The sequence below is a fragment of the Phalangium opilio genome, unplaced genomic scaffold (genome assembly GCF_054372755.1).
Source record: "Phalangium opilio isolate 3A_F unplaced genomic scaffold, DU_Popi_V2 ptg000070l_1, whole genome shotgun sequence".
Taxonomy (NCBI): domain Eukaryota; kingdom Metazoa; phylum Arthropoda; class Arachnida; order Opiliones; family Phalangiidae; genus Phalangium; species Phalangium opilio.
The window spans coordinates 15,252,020-15,274,418 of record NW_028324182.1 but is presented as its reverse complement, the minus strand read 5'-3'; the positions used below and the strand labels follow the sequence as shown (position 1 = coordinate 15,274,418).

Genomic DNA, 22,399 nt, shown 5'->3' with positions numbered 1-22,399 from the left:
TTTTAATTTCTTTCTGATTTCGTTTGAATAAATTAATCTTGAAGCTCCCCCCATGCGTTATTAAATTTCTTCTTGATTTTGAGATGACTGTGTAGGAGGTTGTAGAGAGAACCTCGATTGCTCGTGAACGAACTAACCAATCAAAAGAGTCGAGCAGCTAGCTCTCTCGCGACTCAGTAGGTACCTGTAATTGAAATCAGCCTCTCATAATTTTCCCTTTTTAAATACGATTCGCTGAGTTTCATTAAGCGGGTTCTTTCTCCTTCTTCAGACTTTTCTAATTATCCAATTTCGTCTTTTGGAAAGTCGTTCAAGCGATTACAGAATAGGAGGATCGCCTTCCCCTTCCCATCTTTCTCGGTGATAATTACAGGATATTTTGACTCCATTCTAGCTAGCTCGCTTTACAAACAAATTGGTGACCTAAAATTTCAACCCCTTATAAAATTTATTTTATTGGTAAATCGTTAAAAGAAAAGTGTGACGCGTGAAAGAGTTTTCTTAATTTTTTTTCTTCATGGAATTCTTAATTTATTTATCTTCAGGGTGATTTTGGCGATGTATCCTCGCGCAAGGATCTTCGTCGCAACTTGAACTGCAAGTCCTTTGACTGGTACTTGAGGAACGTTTATCCCGAGTTATTTGTACCCGGTGACGCGGTTGCATCCGGAGAGGTATGTTCTACGCTTAAAATTAATTTGGTTAGCGAGATTCGGCTGTTTTGGTCTACTATCGTAAATCTCGCTCCAGTTGACCAATATAACTTTATGGAGGGAGATTAATATAAACACAGCAGCCGAACCTCTCTAATGTAAACACGCGACTTAATCGTAAAATTTGGTGGCTATTTTCGTTCCAATGTTTCACTCGTAATGCGTTGATCGCGCTAAAATTTCTATGGCATGCCAAAATCCTACGATGTACACTTGTGTTTTAATACTAGATTTTCTTATTGGCTGAACGATTGTTATATAATCACGGCTTATAGCACCCTAAAAACTAACCAACCATTAACTATACTCGTTTAAATTCTTTACTGACTAACCCTCGCGTAAACTTAATTTAATTTAACTTGAACTGAACTGAAAACGTGAATGACACGTACGCCACATAACGCTTGTTCCACTTGGTCAATGTTCGTGTTTAGGTCCGTAATATGGGAATTGGAGGCTCAACTTGTTTGGATAGCCCAGCACGACGTGATGATCTTCACAAGGCTGTTGGCTTGTATCCTTGTCACGGACAAGGAGGAAATCAGGTAAGTTCACGAGTCACGAATATGACTCGCAACCTCGCGGCGCTTTCAGTGGCTCTTGGTGATTGGGTAAAGCTTTCTTGGTGAAGGGAAATGTACAACTTTGTTCTTCTTAAACGCGGTCGCGTCGCGTCTTTGCACTGAAATCGCGTAATTAACAACACCCAAACGCATTCGAGTTGTTAGAAACGTAAAATGGCCCATTTATTTGTGGTTTTTTTGGAGATATTGCTTAATTATGGGACCCGTTTTTTAATTTAATTAAATGAAATTATCAACGTAAATGGTGCGCTCGGTGATGGTTAGATCGTAAACTCTGATTATGACGGGAACCGGTGGTGTTTGGAGAAATCTTTTATTAAGACTGGTTTCTACTACTTGGTCCAGTCGTGGGAATGTCTTCCTGAAAGGGACACTCAGGTAATATGTCACCCCATTTGACGCCTTTACCCGCGTCATCTTCCTTTTGTCTTCTTCCCTCGGCGATGATTAATTTTATACACTTAAGTCATCAAGAACAACAGCCACTGATGGTGCAATAACCCTTCTTGAAAATTTTTAAAGTTATCTTTGACGCTAATGTTTAATTCTTTCTCCGTCGGGGAAAAATAGTTCTGGATGTTAAGTAGGGAAGGAGAGATACGTCGAGACGAAGCCTGTTTAGACTTTGCCGGAAAAGACGTCATACTCTATCCTTGCCACGGATCCAAAGGAAACCAACTTTGGACCTATGATCCAACCGTAAGCTGTTAATATTTCAAAATTTAACCCCCATCCCTTTTGTTTGTTCTCAAATTACTTTTTAACACTTAATTGTTCTTCTACCACGTGATGACGTATTCAGCGCCATTTAATTCAGCACGGTAGTAGCGGCAAGTGCTTAGAGATGAACCACGATAAGCAGCATTTGTCCATGCGCGAATGCAACTCGGACGAAACGCGTCAAAGATGGACGTTTCAAAACTACGACCCGTCCAAAAAACAAATAAAAGTCAAAAAATAACATAACGCGTTCGTTTCCCCACCGTTATAGACGAAAATCCCTTGAAAAACTATATAAATTCGAAAGACCCCAAACCTTCCAAGTGACTAATAAACCCTATCCCTAAATAGACGAATTTAGAAAATTTCACGGATGGGGGGTCAAACGGGGTTAACTTAGTTTTCCTTATTTTTTTTTTTTTTTTTTTTTTAATTTTGCATTCAACGAATGACAAAAACATTTTTATTAGTTATAATTTAATTGAAAGAGAAAAACTACAACTGTGATTATTTTTTTGGAGTGCGTGAACGCGCGAATTTGTCACGTGACACGAAGACGTACGTCACAAACGTGGATATTTTTCCGAGTGCCAAGCTATTATATAACTCTAAAAAAAAATACAACTGGAAAATATTATTTTTTTTTCAGTTATAATTCCAACACATTCCACACATACATACACTTTTATCCTACAAAACGGGATTCAAATTAAGGTTAAAATAATGTGCCTCCCATGAATTTCAAAAAAAAAACTTATAGCGCGCCGATGGTTTCGAAACGTAAGTAAAGAAATTTAAATATTCGTAGGGTTAGGGGGAGAAAAACGTTTTTAAAGAAAACAAATAAGGTAAACAAACATAAATAAACGTAGCAATTTAAATGAGTACCTCAGAATACGTGCCTTAAATATGGAAAGAAAAGTTCACCTAAAACGAAAAAGAATTAATAGATATAGGCCTACTATAAAAGAAAAAGATGAAAACTTATAATACTATTTATTATAATTTCTTCTGAGTTTTGACTTAAAAACTTTTTTAAAATTATTTAGCAATACGTTTTTCAACGCTATATATATATCAGTATCTTTCCTATAAGCTTAGTTTTATTTTGTTGTTGCTGTTTTTTAAATGAGGTATATTTATTTCACAATGGCTACAAGTACGTTTAATTAGTTTAATTAATAGAATTTCATTTTTCCAAAAAAAGGGTTAATTTTCAAGTACTTAAAAATTAAAGTTAATTTCAACGGGAAATGGGATAAGTAGTCCTTGAAGAGTAGTTTTAATTTACTGTGATAATTTAAGAGAAAAAAGAAAATAATTAAAACCAGACGAATTGAATCACATAATTGGCGGAGAGATGGTATAGAATAGATAAGTTTATCCCTGAAGGGGGGACGTTTTTAAAATCAAATGATAATCCGATATCATTCCATAACACGTTTATTATATCTATTGTTGTTTTCGCGCGCCATAATTGAAAAAATGCTTTTGTTTTTTGTCAAATACACGTGTGCCATGACTGTCACGTGACCGTATACGTAATGCCAAAATGACGAAGATTGTTAACTATATGTAAGCTTAGTTGTTCCTTTATTTTTTTGCCCCTTAATTAATTTAAACAGCGCCATTATACAATGTGTTCCAAAAAGGGTAATTATAGTATGGGAAATTAATTTTGAGTCTAAAATGTTCTATGACATTTTGTTCTAAGGAACACCCGATAGAAGGTATGAACATTTTATTGTTTTACCGATGACCCCTTTGATTTAAAGGGTCATCCGTAAAACACTCCAATCTTGACCCTTAGAGCAAAATGTCATTGAACATTTTAAACTCAAAATTAATTTCCCATTAAACTGACTGTAACCCTTTTTTGGAATATCACCGTGTATATTAATTATTTTAGTTGCCATATTCATTAAGAAAAATTAATTTAATTATAGTTACGCTCTCTCTCTTTTCTATTCTTCATTTTTTTTTAAAGTTCGCGGCAGGTTTTCGTAGTTAATTTTAATAAACTTTGGTTAAGATAAGGTGATTAACGGATGCTTAAATGTTTGGCTAAAGGTTATTGCTCAGAGCTAGCCATTTAATGTTTAACGAAAAATCTTAAATATAGAATTTGAGATTTTTCTAAAGCGAGTTGAATTAAATTAAGAGAGATTTTGAAAAAACAAAAACACTAAAAAAACGTTGAGGTAAATGTTGCGCGGCGCTCTCTACATTGGGTCTATTTTGTGCCTTAATAAAAATTAATTGACATTAAATGAAAACACTATACCGATTTGTCAGTCAAATATTGAACTATTAAACAAAATTATAAAAGACACACGAAAAACAAAATAAAACGAATAAAAAGAAGTGATTAAGTAGAAAATAATCTTTTTCGTTAACTTTAACTCGTAACATCTCATAATGGCCATCACCACGGACATCTTTAGATTAAGACCTAACCCTCAAAAAGGTTTGTTCTTTCGTCTTTTAAGAAGAAGTTCAAGATCTCTTAGAGAAGAAAGAAATTTTAATCTTCATGTAAGCTTTTCTTCTTTTTCTCTTGTGTTTTAATGTATTTAATTTTTCTTCAGATGACGCTAAGCCTATCGGGGAGAATTCTTAGTGAAACTGAACGAAAAGAGGAGAAAGAGAAAATCCGATTATACTCAAAAACCTTAAAACCCCTTCAGCTCTGTTCTCTTAATTTTTCATTCCAAAGTACCAAAAAAAAAAAATTCCCCCAAAATTTTCTAGTTGGTTTTATGGAACTGAAGTGAACTCTTGGAGAGTTTTGGTATGTTGGTCTTAGTTATATTTACAAACGTGTAATTTTAATTACTTGTCCTTATAACGTTTGGGAAGAAGAAAAAAAATGAGTTTTTGCGTTTCTCTCTTTAATCTCTTCATTAAAACTAATTTCAATAATTACGGCGTATTAATTAGTTTCTGTGTGGAAAATTTCACCTGGATTTTTCAGGGCGCCTTAACGAGTTTCCCTTCTAATTATTTCGTTATTTTCGCTAAAAGCTTAGTGGCCCGAAAATGTTTCAAAGACTTTTAAAAGTCTACTACATCCATCCACGTTCCTTTCATATTATTTTTCTCTTAGGAATTTCGCTATTAAAACGGTTTTTCCCACTTTTCGCCTTAAAATGGGAAGTCCCGCTTTTGGTACGGGCCTTCTTTTAACTCATTTTCATTAGGAAAATTTCCCACGGCCTGGCGTGCGAGCCTTGTAAATGCCCCATTAATTTTCTAATCGTTAAAAGCCTGAAGAATAACCCCGTGAACCTTAACACCCCCCTTTAAACGAAAGAAAAATATTTCTAATTAAAAACCAAAATCAAAGTTCGATTAAACAACCCAAAGTATTGTATACCAAAATTACGTGTTACGTACCCTTAATGTATGCTCCCTTTAGAGACGAAAAACATGAAGTTTATACTCCCTTTAGACAAAAATATTTTTAATTTGAAAATATAGTTCTATATAATACTCTTAATTAATCTATATTAATGAGGAAAGATAATTATGACGGAATATGTTTCGGGGCCTTAGTTTGATGACTGTTTTAGAGGGACACCAACAGTCAAAACAGATATAATCAGAGAAATGGAGAATGTATATCTCTCTCTGGTAATGGAAAACGGAAGGCATTTCGAGAAGATATCTGTTGATGAGTGGAAGAGGAAACTGTATTACTTCCTCTTTCTCTCTTTCCTCGCGTGCTGCGAATAACGATGACTCTTCCTTCCTCCGCATCCCCTTCCCCAACCCCCCCCTCCCGGGTCCGGGTCGTTGATTGCGTTCCTTTGTAATTAAAAGATCTAAAAATCTTTCAAGAATTTAAAAGCCCATTTAGAAAACTATAGTTAGAAACGTGCCGAAGTGTTATAGCTTTAAGGCCCAATTTTTAACTTTACGTTGTTTATAAGGGCCCTCTCATTAGCAAACATTTTAATGAATAAAAATTAATATTCAGAGCGGATGCGAGGACACGTATATTTATTTGCTTAAAATATCGCGATGTTTGTCACACGAGAGTTTTGTTTATACTACCAAATTGACTATTCCATAAATTCTAGAAGAGGGGCAAACACCCTCGCGGGAAGAAGCAATGCACCGCTAGAGGCCTACCTACCGCGTGTAGTGAACTCGGGCGCCGTCTGCCGTTGCCTCTTGGCACCATCGAAATAACCTAAGAGTGCGGCATCTATTACTGTTTCTTTGATAAAGAAGTGCTATATGGTTACCTCTTTGATCGTCGGAAAGGAAACCAAGTTACTTGGACCAACAATTTTACCCGACCAAAATGATAGAAAGATTTGGGGCAATAGAAACAAGTTCGACACGACAACCACGTGGAATTTGAATTGTGGAAAGTTTGAAAACTTGGACATATGCAGTGCGCGTAGGGGAAATGGAGAATACATTTATTTCCCCTCTTTGAAACTAATGTCACGTGACCTTGATATACCAGTGAAATTGAGATCCTAATTACGTCTCCAATCTCCATCCACGATCCTAGATTACTGAGATTAAATTTTGAAAGACGTTATAAGGTCCGTGCTACGCATTTTGTTTAGGGTTTATCAATAAACCCGAAACACCTTTATCTTTCGTATGGTTTAAAGGAGTACTTGCCAACCCTAAAAGAGAGTTCTAAATAAGGATGACTGAAAGGGAAGATCTTGTTAGGAAACTGGTGGACAAGGTGACTCAGGTACTCGAGAGATCAACTTCTCGAAAATGTATATCGCTCCAACGAATCCACTGATGAAGACGCTCTCGTTCAGGTAAGTCACGGAGAAACTATCATGCCAAAGAGAAGAATGAGAGTGAAGGGGGTTACGAAACTCTTTTCACAGAGACTCGGGATCGACTGGGGGAACTTTTCGGGTCGCAGCCTTTTAATTAAAAGAAGACCTCAAGATTGAAGAGATCTTTACAACCTTTCCTTCTCTACCACATCATCCTCCTATAACCTAAGAATTTATTAATACTAACAAGAATATTAGTTCCGTTAAGACACGATTAGAGCTGGAAATGTTGTTCCATTTTCTTACAGTTCAAAATATTCGTGTATAAAATGAAATGAGCACGCGGTACCATGTATGTCCTTAAGGAATTCTTGACGTGCCTTCAACTTCCTTTTGATGATGCGGAGGACGTGGTGGTGGAAAAATGGGAAGAACCCAAAACTTTTATTTCCTTCCTTCGGAAGGATCAAGATGATACGCCCGCCTCTATAACAAACGTCTCTCTTTTCTCCGGCGAGTTGAATTTACTAGAGTTTGTCTCGCAGGCGCAATAAAAACGGGTGATTAGGTCTAATTAATTGCTTGTTCCACCCCCGCCCCCACCCCCAAGAAACTTCTTCATTATATTTCCAGAGCGTAGACATTAGCAGTAAGAAATGAGACGGTAAAATTTTATAGCCTTTCTTGAAAAGGCCGATCATAAATACCTTTTTACGATTTCAGAGGATAATTTCAACTCTCTATTTCTTTCTCTCTCTTCTACTAATTATGGTAGTTGAAGTTAATTAAACAATAAATTAACTTATCTGCAGTCCGACGTAATTGTTTTCACGTGTCTATAAAAGTTAAGTTTCAAATGCACTACATAGTACAGTTTGGAAATGTCAACTAGAAAAATTATTGAAATACGAGTTTAAATATGTGGAATTATTTTACGTCAAACTTCTCTGTTATCTTCGGATTTTGTACATTTAAATATCTTTGAAAATATTAAGTCCAAATTTATGATGAAAGCTTTTAAGGGAAATACGAATATAGAAGCGAGGAATCATTTTACAGTAATACTCTCTATTATTGAAATTGCCTTTCCAAAAGAGGTCCAGGCTATTTTAAAATGCCCCTCCACCATGCACTCTCCTTTCAAAATGAATATCCGTTTTCCAAGGGAACATATATTCAATTTCGAGCTGAGTTGGGACTTTCAACCAAGAAAATATTAGACTTAACTCTCAGCGTGGAAAAGGGCATGGACCTGGGACCATTTCAATTCGGAAAAATATTACGAAGGGCGGGGTGGAATTCAATCACTAGAATATAACTCATCGAGATCTGTTTACTTTACATATCCCCTTTACCGTTTTTTTTATCTTTAAAGTTTTCTTAAGCCTATATCGCAATTCAAAATTGTCTCTTCAAGTCAGTATATAACGTAATGTTTTTCTTATGCCTTGGGCTTCGACATTTCCATTTGCAGGAACAAAATTTAATATACTTTTTATAAAAATAGCAATTTTTAAAAGGAGAAACGATCTCCTTTATAAATAGGAAGCTTTCAATATTGGGTGGAAAGAAAAAGGAGAACAAAAATGTATTTCCACACAAGAATTTCTTTCTATAGCTTATGATCTTTCCATTTGAATATTTTAAAGTATTTACATCAAATTGATTTTGACAACGAAGAACTTGGGAAAATAAATGTTATTACTTCTGCCTGGTTCTGAATTTAGATTTCAGTTAATGCGAGTATAGGGAGAGGGCAAACCCATTCTTGCTACGTCATAGGCTTATATCTCTTACCTCGATTCCATACCCCTAACGGGGGAATTCCAGTATCGGGCCTACAAACGCTCCCCTAGGTAGAGGTATAAAATGACGTCGGATGTTCTTTCCCTCCCTGACAAACGCCCTCTCCCTATATCTTCATTTTTGCAAAGGAAAAAAGTGCAACAACAAGAAAGAAAAATTAGGAATTAGGCTTAGCTCCATGGATATTTTGGCGGGAGATTTTATAAAAATTGCGCGGGATTTGACTGACAATAGTAGGGCGTTACGTGATTGGTCCTATTAAGCCTAAATCCTGCTTTTGAGCTTAGTTTTCCTTTAAATCTTAGGCGAGGAAAACCTCTGAAGATAGATCCTAAATCCTCTAACTACGAAAAATAGACTTTCTAGGAAGAAAGTACTAGACTGGTACGTCGGATATTTTGAGAAATACACTAATGGCTATAAAATAACCCGGCTACCAACCGAGAGAGTACTATTAAACTCGAATTATTACTCGAGAAAAGGCTCTCTCGTTACTAGGAAAGGAATACGTGTAGACTCGTGCGCCAAACGATAATTTGTACTTTGAGGTTATTGGCGGGAATCGTTCGGAAGCTCGAGCATTTAGCCTCGGCTGCGTGCAAGCCTAATCCATCATTTTTCCCGCGCTATTCCCAACGGTCCCAGAAAATGGGCAGATGGTACAAGGCCTCGCGTTAAAGGGAGCCACCGGAGGGTATGCTAGCCAGTCTGCCTATTCGTTTCAAATTTCGACGCTGCACTTTTGTGGCGCTGAATCTGCACGTCCAACTTTGTTTCAGTTTTCTGTGGGAGAAGCCTGGTTCTAGGTGGCCATGGGGGGATACTTTCTATTCACTCCCCTCGTAGCTAGAAGAGGGCTCGGAAATCCGCGGGAGGGAAATGCAAACCCTCCGATGGCTCCCTTTAACCAGTAACTCTTTATCCTAATCTCAGCGTAAAAGCGCTGGCCAGTCATTATTTCCGAGTTTAACAATAATAATTATCCAAAGAATACGAATGTAATAAATTTGAAAAACTCGCTAAGACTTGGTTTTTGAATTTTTTTATAAATTTCGCGCGTTTTAACAATTGATTGAAGTAATGTCACGTGAGTTTCGAATACGGCCGTAACGGTCCAGTTGGTTTAAATAATCTGTACCGTTTTTCCAAACCCATGGGTATCGATAGATGAATCTTTATCGGTATATTCCTGAACTTTAATTACCTATCCATATTATGGATACGTTGCAAAGTACGGATGTCGCAACCTTCAACAGTGTTGCATTTTCCGCCTGGAGTTAAACCCAATGAAGCGTTTCCTGATATTTATACAGCTCCGATATATTTTTAGCTTAAGGTTTATGTTAGGGCCTGATTTCCCCGCGGGTTAAAACTTAGGAACCAATTTTCTATCCGCGTGGAAGTTATTTGGTTTAGCGTTCCATTTAGTGTCCCCGGTCCTACGGGGGTTCATCACCTGTCCGGGGGATCAAATGGGATCTTTTTAATTTCATTTTAGGGACGAGTGGGAACCCGGTTTTACATTTTACCCCTGTATCTTTCGCCGTAGGGAATTTTATAATGAATTTGAAATTAAATTCGAATATTTTCATCCTCCGCTTTTATAGTGCTACCATATTCTATCTGCCAAAAGGCGCTTTTAGATTGAACTATCTAGTGACAAATAACTCGATTCATCTTGAAAAATAATTAAATTTTGATTGGGAAATTTGAGAATCTATATTTTTGCGCCAGCGGTTATAAGTTGAGGGGTATCTGAAGCGTTTAAAAATGAGGATTTACCCAAATTAGATTATAAATTTAAAATTTCTGCCTTGGGAACTTTTAAAACTTCTCTCCGTATAAAATTTAAATTTTGTGTAGAGGATTTTTAATTTATCTTTTCATATTCTTTTTGCATTCGTATAAAATATCCCCAAGCGGTTTATTCTAGGCATAGAAGTTAGAAGGTCGAACAAAGCCCGGCTACTAATTAGGCCTAATCCTAAGCCTAATGCATTTTAAAATGGGTACGAAATTACGAAGTTTATTCCAACATATACAGTTATAACTTTAGCTCTAAAATATGTAGAGATAAACAAACACGAAATGCGAAAGGAAAGTATACAACATTCTGTAGATAAAATTATTTAGTTTTGAATGCGATGCTCTCAACTGTTCCGTTTTCCCGTTAGTCGAAGTTAGGGCGGGTCTCTTAGATCGTCGAATCTAATTCAATGAGTATCGAATGGCTTCCGGTTAATGGAAATATATATAGAAAAAGAGAAGAGATTGTAAAAGCTTTTGTCGTCGACTACGACTCTTTTTTTGGGTGTGGCGCAACTGAATCTCCTACAAATAATAAAATAAAAGGGTGGAACCCGAACTGTATTTATATAACGTTACTATAATCCCTATCTTTTTGATATTCTTGGTTCATGAATATCTTAATATCTCCCATGAATATCCAACTAATTTTTGTTGGAAATACGCGGAGCTACTCAAGCTGTATTACTTTCTAACGCCAAGATTAATTCTAATTACGAATCGTTAATTATAAAAAACCAATATTCATGGGACAAATAAAATAAAACATTTAGGCTCTGTCTTGGTGGGAAGAAGACTTTTCCATTAATTATCATTACTATCATTACTATCATTAAAAATATAGCTTTCTGTTGTTTCTAAGTTGACAGGTTTCTGTCAGTTAATTAGGCCCGAGCAACTAGCGATATTGTTTCCGTAATCTGTCGTATACGCCCTGTCCCTTAATGAGTGAATGAATAAAACTTGAAACGTTGTTTCTTGGCGATTTATTGTTCAATCGCTTTTAGGCCTTGTTAGACCTCAGTTTTTTTGCTTTGTAATCTTGTTTTTAGGTCTAGGCTATAATCGTATATAATAAGATGCAAAATTCATTTCGTTAGAGTGCCTTCTTTCTTTATTCCGCTAGAAATAAACAAGCGCTTAAAGTTTAATCCGGCGAAAAGGTTGAAAACAATTTCGTGCTTAGAAAGCTTCCATTATAAAAGATTGGTGAAAACACGCTCCGTCGCTTTTAAACGATTAGATTATTATGTTAATTAGAATCGATTTCCTTGTCGTGGAACGAAGACTCTGAACTAACCTAAAGCACCCGTTATGAACGAGAAAGATGAAACTTTATCTCTCTCTTTCTCTAATGTACCCCATTCTGTCCATTTAAAGGTCGTAATTTAAAATTGTTAGATTACAAATTCGGAAATTGAGAGTTTCTCTTCTCTGTAATTTTACTTATCAGTCCCGAAGGTATTTTTACCAGAACATTCTAATTAAGTTATTTTTCTAATTGTATTTGAACCAATTCTAGAGAAGGGGTAGCTATCCCTTAGATAAGACTTCATACAGTTTATAACTAGGATTTTTAATTAATGAGACTTAGAAATCACGATAGTACAAATTTAATTAAAGAACCTAAATTATTTTTCAACCGCTCTAGTCCTAGATTTTCAATTTAAAATATCCGCCAAAGGCTAGTTCCGAGCTTTCCATTTTTGCCGTTATTGGCGCTTCAGGGCAGTGAAGGGATACTGCAGTGAGTGACAGACGACGCGTCTTTTAATCGAGTTCGAATGATGAGACCGTTTTGATTGTTGTAATTATTGTAATTTTAACTTAAATTAAATAGGTTAAGTTTAATAATATTGAAATTATGGATCTTCCTGGAGTTCTGGAAGTTACGGTAAATAAATTTTCCACGTATTATTTACCATTCTATCATAATACGTCGTAATATAACGGTGCTTTATCTTATCGACCAAGGCTTACGTATTTAAAATGTTATTTTTAAAGTCAATTAACTCATTAAATTACACTCAAATTAACGAAATATTATTTCAGGAGTTCAAATTCGTTCAATTAAAGAAAATTTTCATAAGTCAGGAAGTACCTTCCACTTCCGTCAACCTTGTAGCAACATCAAGCAAATATAGTTTGTTGTTTATAGGCTACAATAAAGGTATTTCATTAGAATAATTAAGTTTATTTAAATTTTAAGGCTTAATATGATTATAAATACTTAAAAAATAGGTTTCAAAGTAATATCTGTCGATACTGTAGTGGAATTAGATGAAACCAGTCAGGGCAAACAAAAGAAAGACCCTGCTAATAATTACAAACACCTAGACATATCTCTCCCTTCATTACCAAGTTGTTTAGCATTAAATTGTGATGAAACAACACTATCAGTTGTGATAATTAAAGATGACGTTCCATTTGCTCTTATGTATGATGTCAAAGCTCTTGTTTCACCTGTAAGTTAATTTTATTTATATTTTTAAGTAAGAATTAATTTTTAAACACCTTTTTTTAAGGAAACACCTTATCCTTTTGCCGAAGTTTGTTTATCATCAAATCCCGGGATACAATTGCGTCAATTTTGTTGGAATCCTTCAATTCCTAGTGAATTTGCCGTCTGTGTCAGTGATGGAGCTGCCACAATTTATGGAATTGAAACGGAAACACTTAAAATCAATGGAATTCTTCAATCTTCAGAAGGAGTTACAGCTTGTATGTTATGGGCTGGCTTTTTTTTTTTTAATTTAATTAATTATTGCGCCTTACAAACAAATTAATAATTATATTTTAGTGTGTTGGAGTCCTAAAGGAAAACAAATAGTTGCTGGAAGGAGAGATGGAAGGTTATGTCAACATAAACCCAATTTTCAACTTTCAAAAATGATTCCTCCACCATCTGCTATTGGAGATAATTCATATGGTAATTATTAAAATTTATATCGTAATTAGTTTAATTATTTATTTTTGGATTAATTAATTAAATTATTTATTTTTGGATTAATTAATTTAATTATTTATTTTTGGATTAATTAATTTAATTATTTATTTTTGGATTAATTAATTTAATTATTTATTTTTGGGTTAATTAATTTAATTATTTTTGGATTAATTAATTTAATTATTTTTGGGTTAATTAATTTAATTATTTATTTTTGGATTAATTAATTTAATTATTTATTTTTGGATTAATTAATTTAATTATTTATTTATGGATTAATTAATTTAATTATTTATTTATGGATTAATTAATTTAATTATTTATTTTTGGATTAATTAATTTAATTATTTATTTTTGGATTAATTAATTTAATTATTTTTAATGAAATAGTGGCATCAGTTAGTTGGTTAGCAACAACTCTCTTTGCCGCTGTTTTTGTTCAAAGGAATGGTGGTGATAATTCTACAAAGTTAATTTTGGTTTCAGTTCCAGTAAGCAAATTAATTCTAATTCATTTAATTTACTCTTAGAGCAAAATTAATTTTTTTTTATTTTTTTTGATATTTTTAGAAAGGTCAAAGTCCAGCTTATACCGATTTTGGTGATGTTTGTTTTGGAAATGGAGAAAGGGATTTGATTTATTGGATGCATCATATATCAGAATGGTAAGTTTTAATTTTCTTAATTAGTTTTTTTTTTAATTTTTTTCAGTTTAGGGAATTTAAATATTTTGATCAAAAATTTAAGGGGAAATTTCCGGGAATTTTAAAAATAGGCCAAATATGTGATTTAAAAAATAGGGTGTTTTAAAAATAGGCCAAAAGTATCATTTAAAAATGGGGTGTTTTAAAAATAGGCCAAAAAATGTCCTTGAAAAATCGGGTGTTTTAAAAGTAGGCCAAAAACTGGCGTTGAAATATTGGGTTTTTTAAAAATAGGCCAAAAAATGGCCTTGAAAAATTGGGCTTTTTAAAAATAGGCCAAAAATGTCATTTAAAAATTTGGTGTTTTAAAAATAGGCCAAAAAATGTCATTTAAAAAATCTGGTGTTTTAAAAATAGGCCAAAAATGTCATTTAAAAATCAGGTGTTTAAAAAATAGGCAAAAAATGTCCTTGAAAAATCCGCCAGTTTAAAAATAGGCCAAAAAGGTCATTTAAAAATCAGAAAGTTTAAAAATAGGGCAAAAAGTTCATTTAAAAATCAGAAAGTTTAAAAATAGGCCAAATATGTCAAAAAGATTAGCACATTGGAAACTACATGAAATGACTTTTGACCTTTTGTTTTTAGGAAACTTTTAGTATGTACTTCCAGCAATTCTCTAGAAACTGCCGTAATTGGTTATGATGAACAGGTACATTATAATTGAAAAAGCTCATTAGCAGCGTATATTTTAGGCCTACTATTTAATTAATCTTTAAAGGGCACATGGAAACAATGGAGTTTGGAAGATTCAGCTCGGGCTGAATTACCCTTGTTTCAAGAACAGGAAACTTACCCATTGGGTGCCGGGATTGTAACTTCATCTACAAGGAATATTATTGTTAGTCCCACCCAGTCCTACCCACCCATGCCCATTTTGTTCTTGTTGTCCACTTCCGGGATTCTTTGCCCCTTTCACTTGTTGAATTTGTTTCCTGGTCAACCTAATTTGGTCAGCCAACCCGAACCTCTCCCTCTCCCTCTTTCCACTGAAGGACAGAGGAAGGGAAAAGCTCCAACTTTGCCCCTTGGTCAACCATTTCAATCTTCAACTCCCCTTCAAGGCGCCCCTCCCCCTCCTCAAGAGGAAGCCAGGTCCAATCCACCACCTGATTATGTACCAGCTGCAAAGACCAACTTGATGAAAAAGTAAGTGCCTTGGTAGGTCCTGGTGGCTCAGGGTCTACTTGCAAAAATTAGGGGAATTTTAAAATAGGTCAAGAAAGTTAGGAAGAAGTCGGAAATTTTAATAATAGGCCATAAAAGTTAGGAGGAAAGTCCAAAATTTTAAAAATAGGCCATGAAAGTCTCTAAAAAGCGGAAAATTTAAAAATAGGCCAAAAAAGTTAGGAGGAAATCGGAAATGTTAAAAATAGGCCAAAAAAGTTGAATAAAGTCGGAAAATTTTAAAAATAGGCCAAAAAAGTTGAGTAAAGTCGGAAAATTTTAAAAATAGGCCAAAAAAGTTGAGTAAAGTCGGAAAATTTTAAAAATAGGCCAAAAAAGTTGAGTAAAGTCGGAAAATTTTAAAAATAGGCCAAAAAAGTTGAATAAAGTCAGAAAATTTTAAAAATAGGCCAAAAAAGTTGAATAAAGTCAGAAAATTTTAAAAATAGGCCAAAAAAGTTGAATAAAGTCAGAAAATTTTAAAAATAGGCCAAAAAGGTGAGGAAAGTTCGGAAAATTTTAAAAATAGGCCAAAACAGTTGAATAAAGTCGGAAAATTTTAAAAATAGGCCAAAACAGTTGAATAAAGTCGGAAAATTTTAAAAATAGGCCAAAACAGTTGAATAAAGTCGGAAAATTTTAAAAATAGGCCAAAACAGTTGAATAAAGTCGGAAAATTTTAAAAATAGGCCAAAAAGGTGAGGAAAGTTCGGAAAATTTTAAAAATAGGCCAAAAAGGTGAGGAAAGTTCGGAAAATTTTAAAAATAGGCCAAAAAAGTTGAATAAAGTCAGAAAATTTTAAAAATAGGCCAAAACAGTTGAATAAAGTTCGGAAAATTTTAAAAATAGGCCAAAAAGGTGAGTAAAGTTCGGAAAATTTTAAAAATAGGCCAAAAAAGTTGAGGAAATTTCGGATAATTTTAAAAATAGGTCAAAAAGTCTATGAAAAGTTAATAAATCTTAAAATAGACCAATAACATCATTGAAAAGTTATAAGAGTAAAAATAGATTATTTATAATACTTACTATTTGAAATACAAAGAAATTAAATCTTAGGGTCATTTAAGTTTTATTTCAATATCTTTGAGATCAAAATATTTTGTTTCATTTTGAGTTTTAAAAATGTCATGCATGTTTTTTATTTATTTATTTATTGCCAAAAACGGATTGGCCAATTTTTGGGGGATCGAGGATAAAATCGGCCTTGGTTTGTGACGTTGTAGGACCACCACGTTATTTTGGGGTTCTTAAGGGGGGGAGGGTCAAACTCGCTAAAAGGTTGTTTTGACAAGTTCTTGGAAAACTTCTTTTGTTTGAGGATTATGGTGAAATAGTTACATTGGTTTTGTAGATAAGGGGCTACTTTTGTGACGTTCCCACTTTCCTGTCAGTTTGATTTTTGGTAACCGCGGGATTTCTTTTTAGAACCTTTGTGTTATATTTCTTCATTGGAATTTTAAAGGGATAGTTACACGATTTTGCAGGGGAAATTAATTTTATGATTTTGGTTTTTTAATTGCAATTCAGAAGACGGGAAATTTTAAAGTAGGCCAAATAATATCGTTCTGAAGTTATATATTTAAAAATAGGCCAAAAAATATCGTTTGGAAAGTAATAAATTTAAAAATAGGCCTACAAAATTACAGTTTGAAAAGTTATAAATTAAAAAATAGGCCAAAACTTACGTTTGAAAAGTTATAAATTTAAAAATAGACCAAAAAAAAGCTGAGTAATTTTAAAAATTGGCCAAAAATGGCGTTGTAAAAGCTGTGTAATTTTAAAATAAGTTAAAAATGTCATTGAAATGTCGGGAGAATTCAAAAAAGGCCAAAAACGGCGTTGGCCAGTCAGGAAAAGTCATGGAATGGAACATATTTATTAGGTTTCCGGAAGAAACATCCGCAAATCAGGAAAACCAACCATCATTTTCATTTGCTAAACTCCCCCAAATGGCCGCGAATACCGGTGTCTTTGATACGTCATCGAATAAAGGTTCCAAGTTTGCGTTTGCGCCTGTTGCCCCCAAAACAACCGCGGAGAATCCCAGGCAACCACCCACTAGTTCAACTATTCAAACTGATAATACGCAAAATAAACAAGCTGCTGATTTGTCTTCCCAAGATGATGGAGGTCTTAATCGCAAAATGAGTAGAAATATCCTTACACCAATAGCTCCCTCGAAAACTACAAGTACAACGACATCGACGAAGCCTCCAACGCGAGACGTTGATAAAGAATCGGTTGAAAACGCCTTAACCATCGCTTTATTGGAAGAATTGAAAGAATTCACCAAAGAAATTAACGAATCGAGACAGATGCTTTCCCAAAGTAAAGCCGTCGTTGGTACCAACGATGAAATGACGCAAATTAGGAACCAAACTCACGACATGAAGATATTTTGCGATGATATTAAGAAAACTGTTCAGTCCATCAACGTTGACGTTCATTTGTTAAAAGGTTGTCTCTTCGATACCTTTGCAATTTTCGAAGAAGCTCGGTCGTTGGACGTACGTAATAAGGATCCCGTTTATTTGTCGTTACTGCGACGACGAGCCTTGGATCCGAGCAGCGCTAAGAAGCTGAAAGAAATACGCAAAATGGGTCTGTATTTCGACTCTCAATTGTCCGAGATTCACGCCAGGTTGGACCAAGACTGGGAAGATTATTTGGATAAACGAAAACAACGGTCGAAAGTTCGGAGAAATCTTTCCGGGGTTGAAACGATTTATCGTACGCTTTACAACAATTTGAACGCCATTAAAACCTTGGATGATCACGTGGATAAAATGATTAACACTGCCAAAGAGAAGAAACTATCATTTTTATCAAGTACACCTTGTTCTTTCGAAGCTCGTAAAAGTTTCAACGAAGATCTATCCAGTTTGGCCGATTCGTTACTTGAAACTAAAATATCCGAAACGCCGGTGTCAAAGATACATCATCCTGGGGAGAATCCATCGAAAAGCGTTCCCAAATCCTTGGATCCCGAGAAAGAAAAGGCTCTAAAGGAGTTTCTAATGAACAGAAAAGTGCCAACCATTAAAGCTACTCGCTTAAGTAACTTGAAAGATTCAAGGATACTCTCCGCTATTCACGTCATGAGAGAGACCAGCGATGTTTGGAAGAATAAGTCTCAAAGCCAGAACGTATCTGCCGAAACGGATGTTTCTAAATCAGATCAGGAAGTCAAGGAATTATCCCTGAAAGAATCTGGAGTTAAACAACCAAACTTCAATTTAACCGAACCTAATTGGCCAACTGGAATGAGTACATCGGCCAAATCGTCGTTTTCGTCGCTGGCATCTGGCGATACGGTTATCACTTCAAATACGGTTATTCCCGTTTCTAAATCGACAATGGAGAGCATGTTCTCCGGAGGAATAACGCGAGGAACACCGTTGAAGGACGTGGTCAAGAAAGTGGAACCTCAAGTACCTTCTCAAGCTACCAAATCTCTGTTCCAACAATCGAACCAGGACGTGCAGGTTTCGAAACTGGATCAGCAACAGCAACCCAAGTCTCTGTTCCAACAATCAAATCAAGCTCCACCACCGAACATAACTCTGCCGTTTCATTCTCCACCGGTTCATACGGTTGCCAAGTCCAACGCGGCTATTGTTTCCCAACCAATTATGGTACCCATACCTTCTAAGAGCGAATCGAAGACGGCTTCACCTCAAACTAGCTCCATTACCACCAATCAAGCTCCAGTTTTCAGTTTTGGCAAAGGTGTCCCAGTTTCTTCAAGTTCGTTCCAGTTTTCCATGGGTTTCAAATCGACCGAAGCTCAGAGCTCATTCTCTCCCACATTGACGGGATTTGGACCTATTAAAATATGCGAGCCAACTTCTTTTTCGGCCATTGATAAACCGGTAGCGACGACCGTTAGTGGTAATGAAGTGGTCAAAACTACCACAGTAAGCGCGGCAGCAACGTCCTCCAGTTCCAACCTGTTTAGCTTCAAAGAACCAACGTCTCTTTTCCCAACTGGCGATAGTACAAAGACATCTACGTCAACCGGAACAACTGGATCTTTATTCAGAGAGATCGGAAATACTGGATCGTTGTTCAAGGACTCTGGAACTACAGGTTCGCTGTTCAAAGAGCCCATGTCAAGTGGAACCCTTTTCAAAGAATTAACTGGTGCTACCGAAACGACTCAATCATCTTCGTCTTCTGAAAGTAAAGCGACTTCTGTCGGACAGTACGAAGATATAACTCCACCCGAAACTCCATCCCAATCAGATTCAAACAAGGAAGAGATGACCAAAGTTATTGAAATCAGTGTACCAAAGTCAACATCATCCCCCGAAGTTCAAGTCAAGAACGTTCCTACTTCAATCGCATCCGGATTTAGCTTCAAGCTTACTTCCCAAGCTACAGCAACTTCTACAAAATCGCCATTTTCCTTGGCACATTTGCTTAAGTCTGACACGGCTGGTACTTCTTCCGTTGAGCAGCCACCAAAGTCATCTGGATTTCAGTTTGGTGGTATTTCAACCAAAGGCGGTGTTGCCCCGACTTTCAGTTTCGGCGGAAGTCTTTCAGCCAATAAACCAGCTTCACCAACAAGTACCATTAATTCGACCAAAAGTACCGTTACCGTAACGCCCATCGCTGTTAGTTCAGTCATTACGAGCACTAGTTCTTCTCCGGTTATTAGTTCAGTAACAGCTTCAAACGTAACTATACCAACTAACGCGTCGTCAACCGCCTTTACTCCTGTCACATCGAGTGCCGAAAAAGAGGCTTCAACGGATACTTCGATTAAAGAAACTGAACAAAAGGTGCCTGAGATAGTTGCCAAAGAAGAGAGTCCACCACCACCACCACCTAGTTCATCGCCTCCGAAGGAAGCTGATATCGAGAATAAACCTGAAGTCATACCACCATCACCGAAACAGGATGACCAACCACCTCCTCCCCCACCTTACCCAACTGGACAAGCTGCTTTCCCAATATCAACAACAACAACGCCTTCTTCAACCGCACCACCAACATTCGGACCAGGTTCTAGTCTATTTGGAAAACCATCTCCTTCTAGAAACCTTTTTGGTCAATCCACTGCCGAAACTTCATTTGGAACTCCAACAACCACTCAAACAACTGGTTCTCTATTTGGAAACCTTACTTCATTTGGGCAAGCGAAGCCCGCTACATTTGGACAACCACAACCAGCTGCTTCAACAGCAGCAGCTCCAGTCTTTGGAAGTGTCTCCACATCAAACACGCCATTTGGAACACCCAACACGGCCCCTGTTGGAATTTTTGGACAACCGGCTCAACAACAACAAACCCAAGGTTTTGGAAGTCCAGCAACTTCGCAATCGTTTGGACAAACTACACCGAGTAGCGGGTTTGGGGCTTTTGGTCAACAAAATCAACAACCCACATTTAGCCAAGCAAAGTAAGGAAGAAATACGCTACTATTTCTTGTAGCCCATACTTCACTTCCAATAAAAGAGTTTCTTTATTTCTGTCCCTGTAATAGCGCAAGTTTTGGTCAAAGTCCAGGGGGAGCTTTCTCTATTGCTAAACCACTTTTCGGGCAATCGGGTTCCACCGTTTTTGGTCAAGCTAACAAAACTACAACTAGCCCATCTAGAACGTTATTCGGACAACAATCTCCGGGTTCAATATTTGACCAAAACACCAGTTTTTTCGGAGGTTTAGGTGGCCAACCGAGTGCTGAAAACGCGAATAAAAATGTCTTCGGTGTACCGTCGTTTCAAAATCAGTCACCATCTTCGGGAAGTGGTTTATTTGGAAACCAGGGTTCGGGAGGTTTTGGTAATAAATTTGGGAATACCTCATTTACCGGCGGAAGTTTTAGCGCCGGTGGTACTAGCGTGGCCGAAACTGGATTTGGAGCGTTTGGTCAAACTGAACAACAGAAAACACCGACCAAAATAGCAACTGGAGCTAGCCCTGGGTTTGGAGCTCCGCCTGTCTTTGGGGGTTCACCAATTTTTGGAAGCAATACCTTTGGCATTTCGCCAGTTCAACAAAATCCTAACGCGTTTGGAGGTAGTTTCGGATCTCCTAGTACGGCGGCAACCCCCATGTTTGATGCCTTAGCCAGTCAAGCTCCCACTTTTGGATCGTTGTCTCAACAACCAACAGCCGCACCGACCTTTGGAAGTGGTGGCTCGGTTTTTGGTTCATCTCAATCATTTGGAAGTACGTAATCATTTTTAATTTTTTTAAAGACTTCATTTATTATAAGTTTTAATAAATTTAATGTTAATTAGGCCCTTCATCTGGGATTGGAAGCCAAAGGTATGTTAATTATAATGGTTTTAATTAGATTTGGTTTAACCATTTTTATATTAATTGCAGCTCCGCGTTTACTCAATGGAGGCAGTAAACATTTTATTATTTTGTCGAAATAAAGACTATAATTATTATTAATAATTAAATTAAATTATTAATAATAATTATAATGATTTAAATACTAATTTTTCATTAGTGGTCTTAATTTGGGTTGGGCAAACTGGTCTTAGGGATTAGATTAATAATTTTAGAGCAGTAACAGACGCTAAGGAGCCATGGGTAAGTTGAAATTAATCTATGGATGGTCAGTAGACGGACGTAACCCAAGGTATGTAGTAAACCTTATTAACTTCCGCTTTTTAGCCCCCCCCCCCCATATTAGGATTACAATTTGACCAAAGGATTATATTATTTCCAACAAATTGGTATTTTCAAAGTTTTTGAAACCAAAACTTTAAGATTTACTTATTTCTTATTTTTCTTTTAAATCCAAAGACATAGGCCTACTTAATACTACTAAAGTTTCCAAAATAACAATACAGGATAATATAAAAAAACTCTAGGCCTAAATAGGATTTGAGTTCTCCCTAAAAACTTTCGTTTCTTGGCTTATAAAAATTGGAGGTTTTTTTTATTATTATTCAACTTAATTTGACGGGTTACCTTCGAAAGAAATGATAGGAGGACTACAAAGACCCTTTTTTATTTCATATTATTATTAGTTAAATTTAAAAAAGTAATAGGGCGTCAGTTCGGATTAAAAGTTGTAAGAGTATAACCCCCTCTTGTCGCTACGGTATTAGAAAAGAGATATTGAGATGGGGGGGGCTGACTGAAAGTAAGAGCCTACCATCCAGCCAGCTTCTTTAAGTAATTGGACGGGCTACGGCGTCGCGGTAAATCCTAGCACTCGCGTCTCTGGCA

General features: G+C 36.0%; 2 protein-coding genes across 3 annotated transcripts in view; both read left to right on the top strand.

Annotated features, from left to right (window-relative positions):
* The window catches only part of LOC149661967 (putative polypeptide N-acetylgalactosaminyltransferase 9), a 107,897-nt gene extending 103,697 nt beyond the window's left edge, over nt 1-4,200 (top strand). The window contains exons 12-15 of one of the 2 annotated variants that reach the window (XM_089843537.1): nt 546-674; nt 1,562-1,675; nt 1,868-1,996; nt 2,100-4,200. In XM_089843537.1, the coding sequence (XP_089699663.1) occupies nt 546-674; nt 1,562-1,675; nt 1,868-1,996; nt 2,100-2,258 (531 nt within the window). In that variant the 3' untranslated portion in view covers nt 2,259-4,200. Of the gene's footprint in view, nt 1-545; nt 675-1,147; nt 1,259-1,561; nt 1,676-1,867; nt 1,997-2,099 lie in introns of both variants that reach the window. The other variant, XM_089843538.1, reaches the window with a different exon arrangement.
* A 7,922-nt stretch (nt 4,201-12,122) lies between these two features.
* Nup214 (nuclear pore complex protein Nup214) lies at nt 12,123-21,660 on the top strand. Its single transcript, XM_089843536.1, has 13 exons — nt 12,123-12,280; nt 12,439-12,556; nt 12,628-12,851; nt 12,912-13,107; nt 13,187-13,315; nt 13,724-13,824; nt 13,904-13,998; nt 14,623-14,686; nt 14,756-15,183; nt 17,085-20,609; nt 20,694-21,382; nt 21,454-21,481; nt 21,542-21,660. The coding sequence occupies exons 1-13, from the start codon at nt 12,251-12,253 to the stop codon at nt 21,567-21,569; spliced, it is 5,655 nt and encodes a 1,884-aa protein (XP_089699662.1). The 5' UTR covers nt 12,123-12,250; the 3' UTR covers nt 21,570-21,660.
* Nucleotides 21,661-22,399: the final 739 nt, after the last annotated feature.

Bases quoted from the DNA above. Each gene is read 5' to 3' on its own strand.
- Nup214 (XM_089843536.1), top strand. From the start codon at position 12,251: ATGGATCTTCCTGGAGTTCTGGAAGTTACG. The intron at 12,557-12,627 runs GTATTTCATTAG...CTTAAAAAATAG, and splicing joins GTTTATAGGCTACAATAAAG to GTTTCAAAGTAATATCTGTC. The intron at 13,108-13,186 runs GTATGTTATGGG...ATTATATTTTAG, and splicing joins TTCAGAAGGAGTTACAGCTT to TGTGTTGGAGTCCTAAAGGA.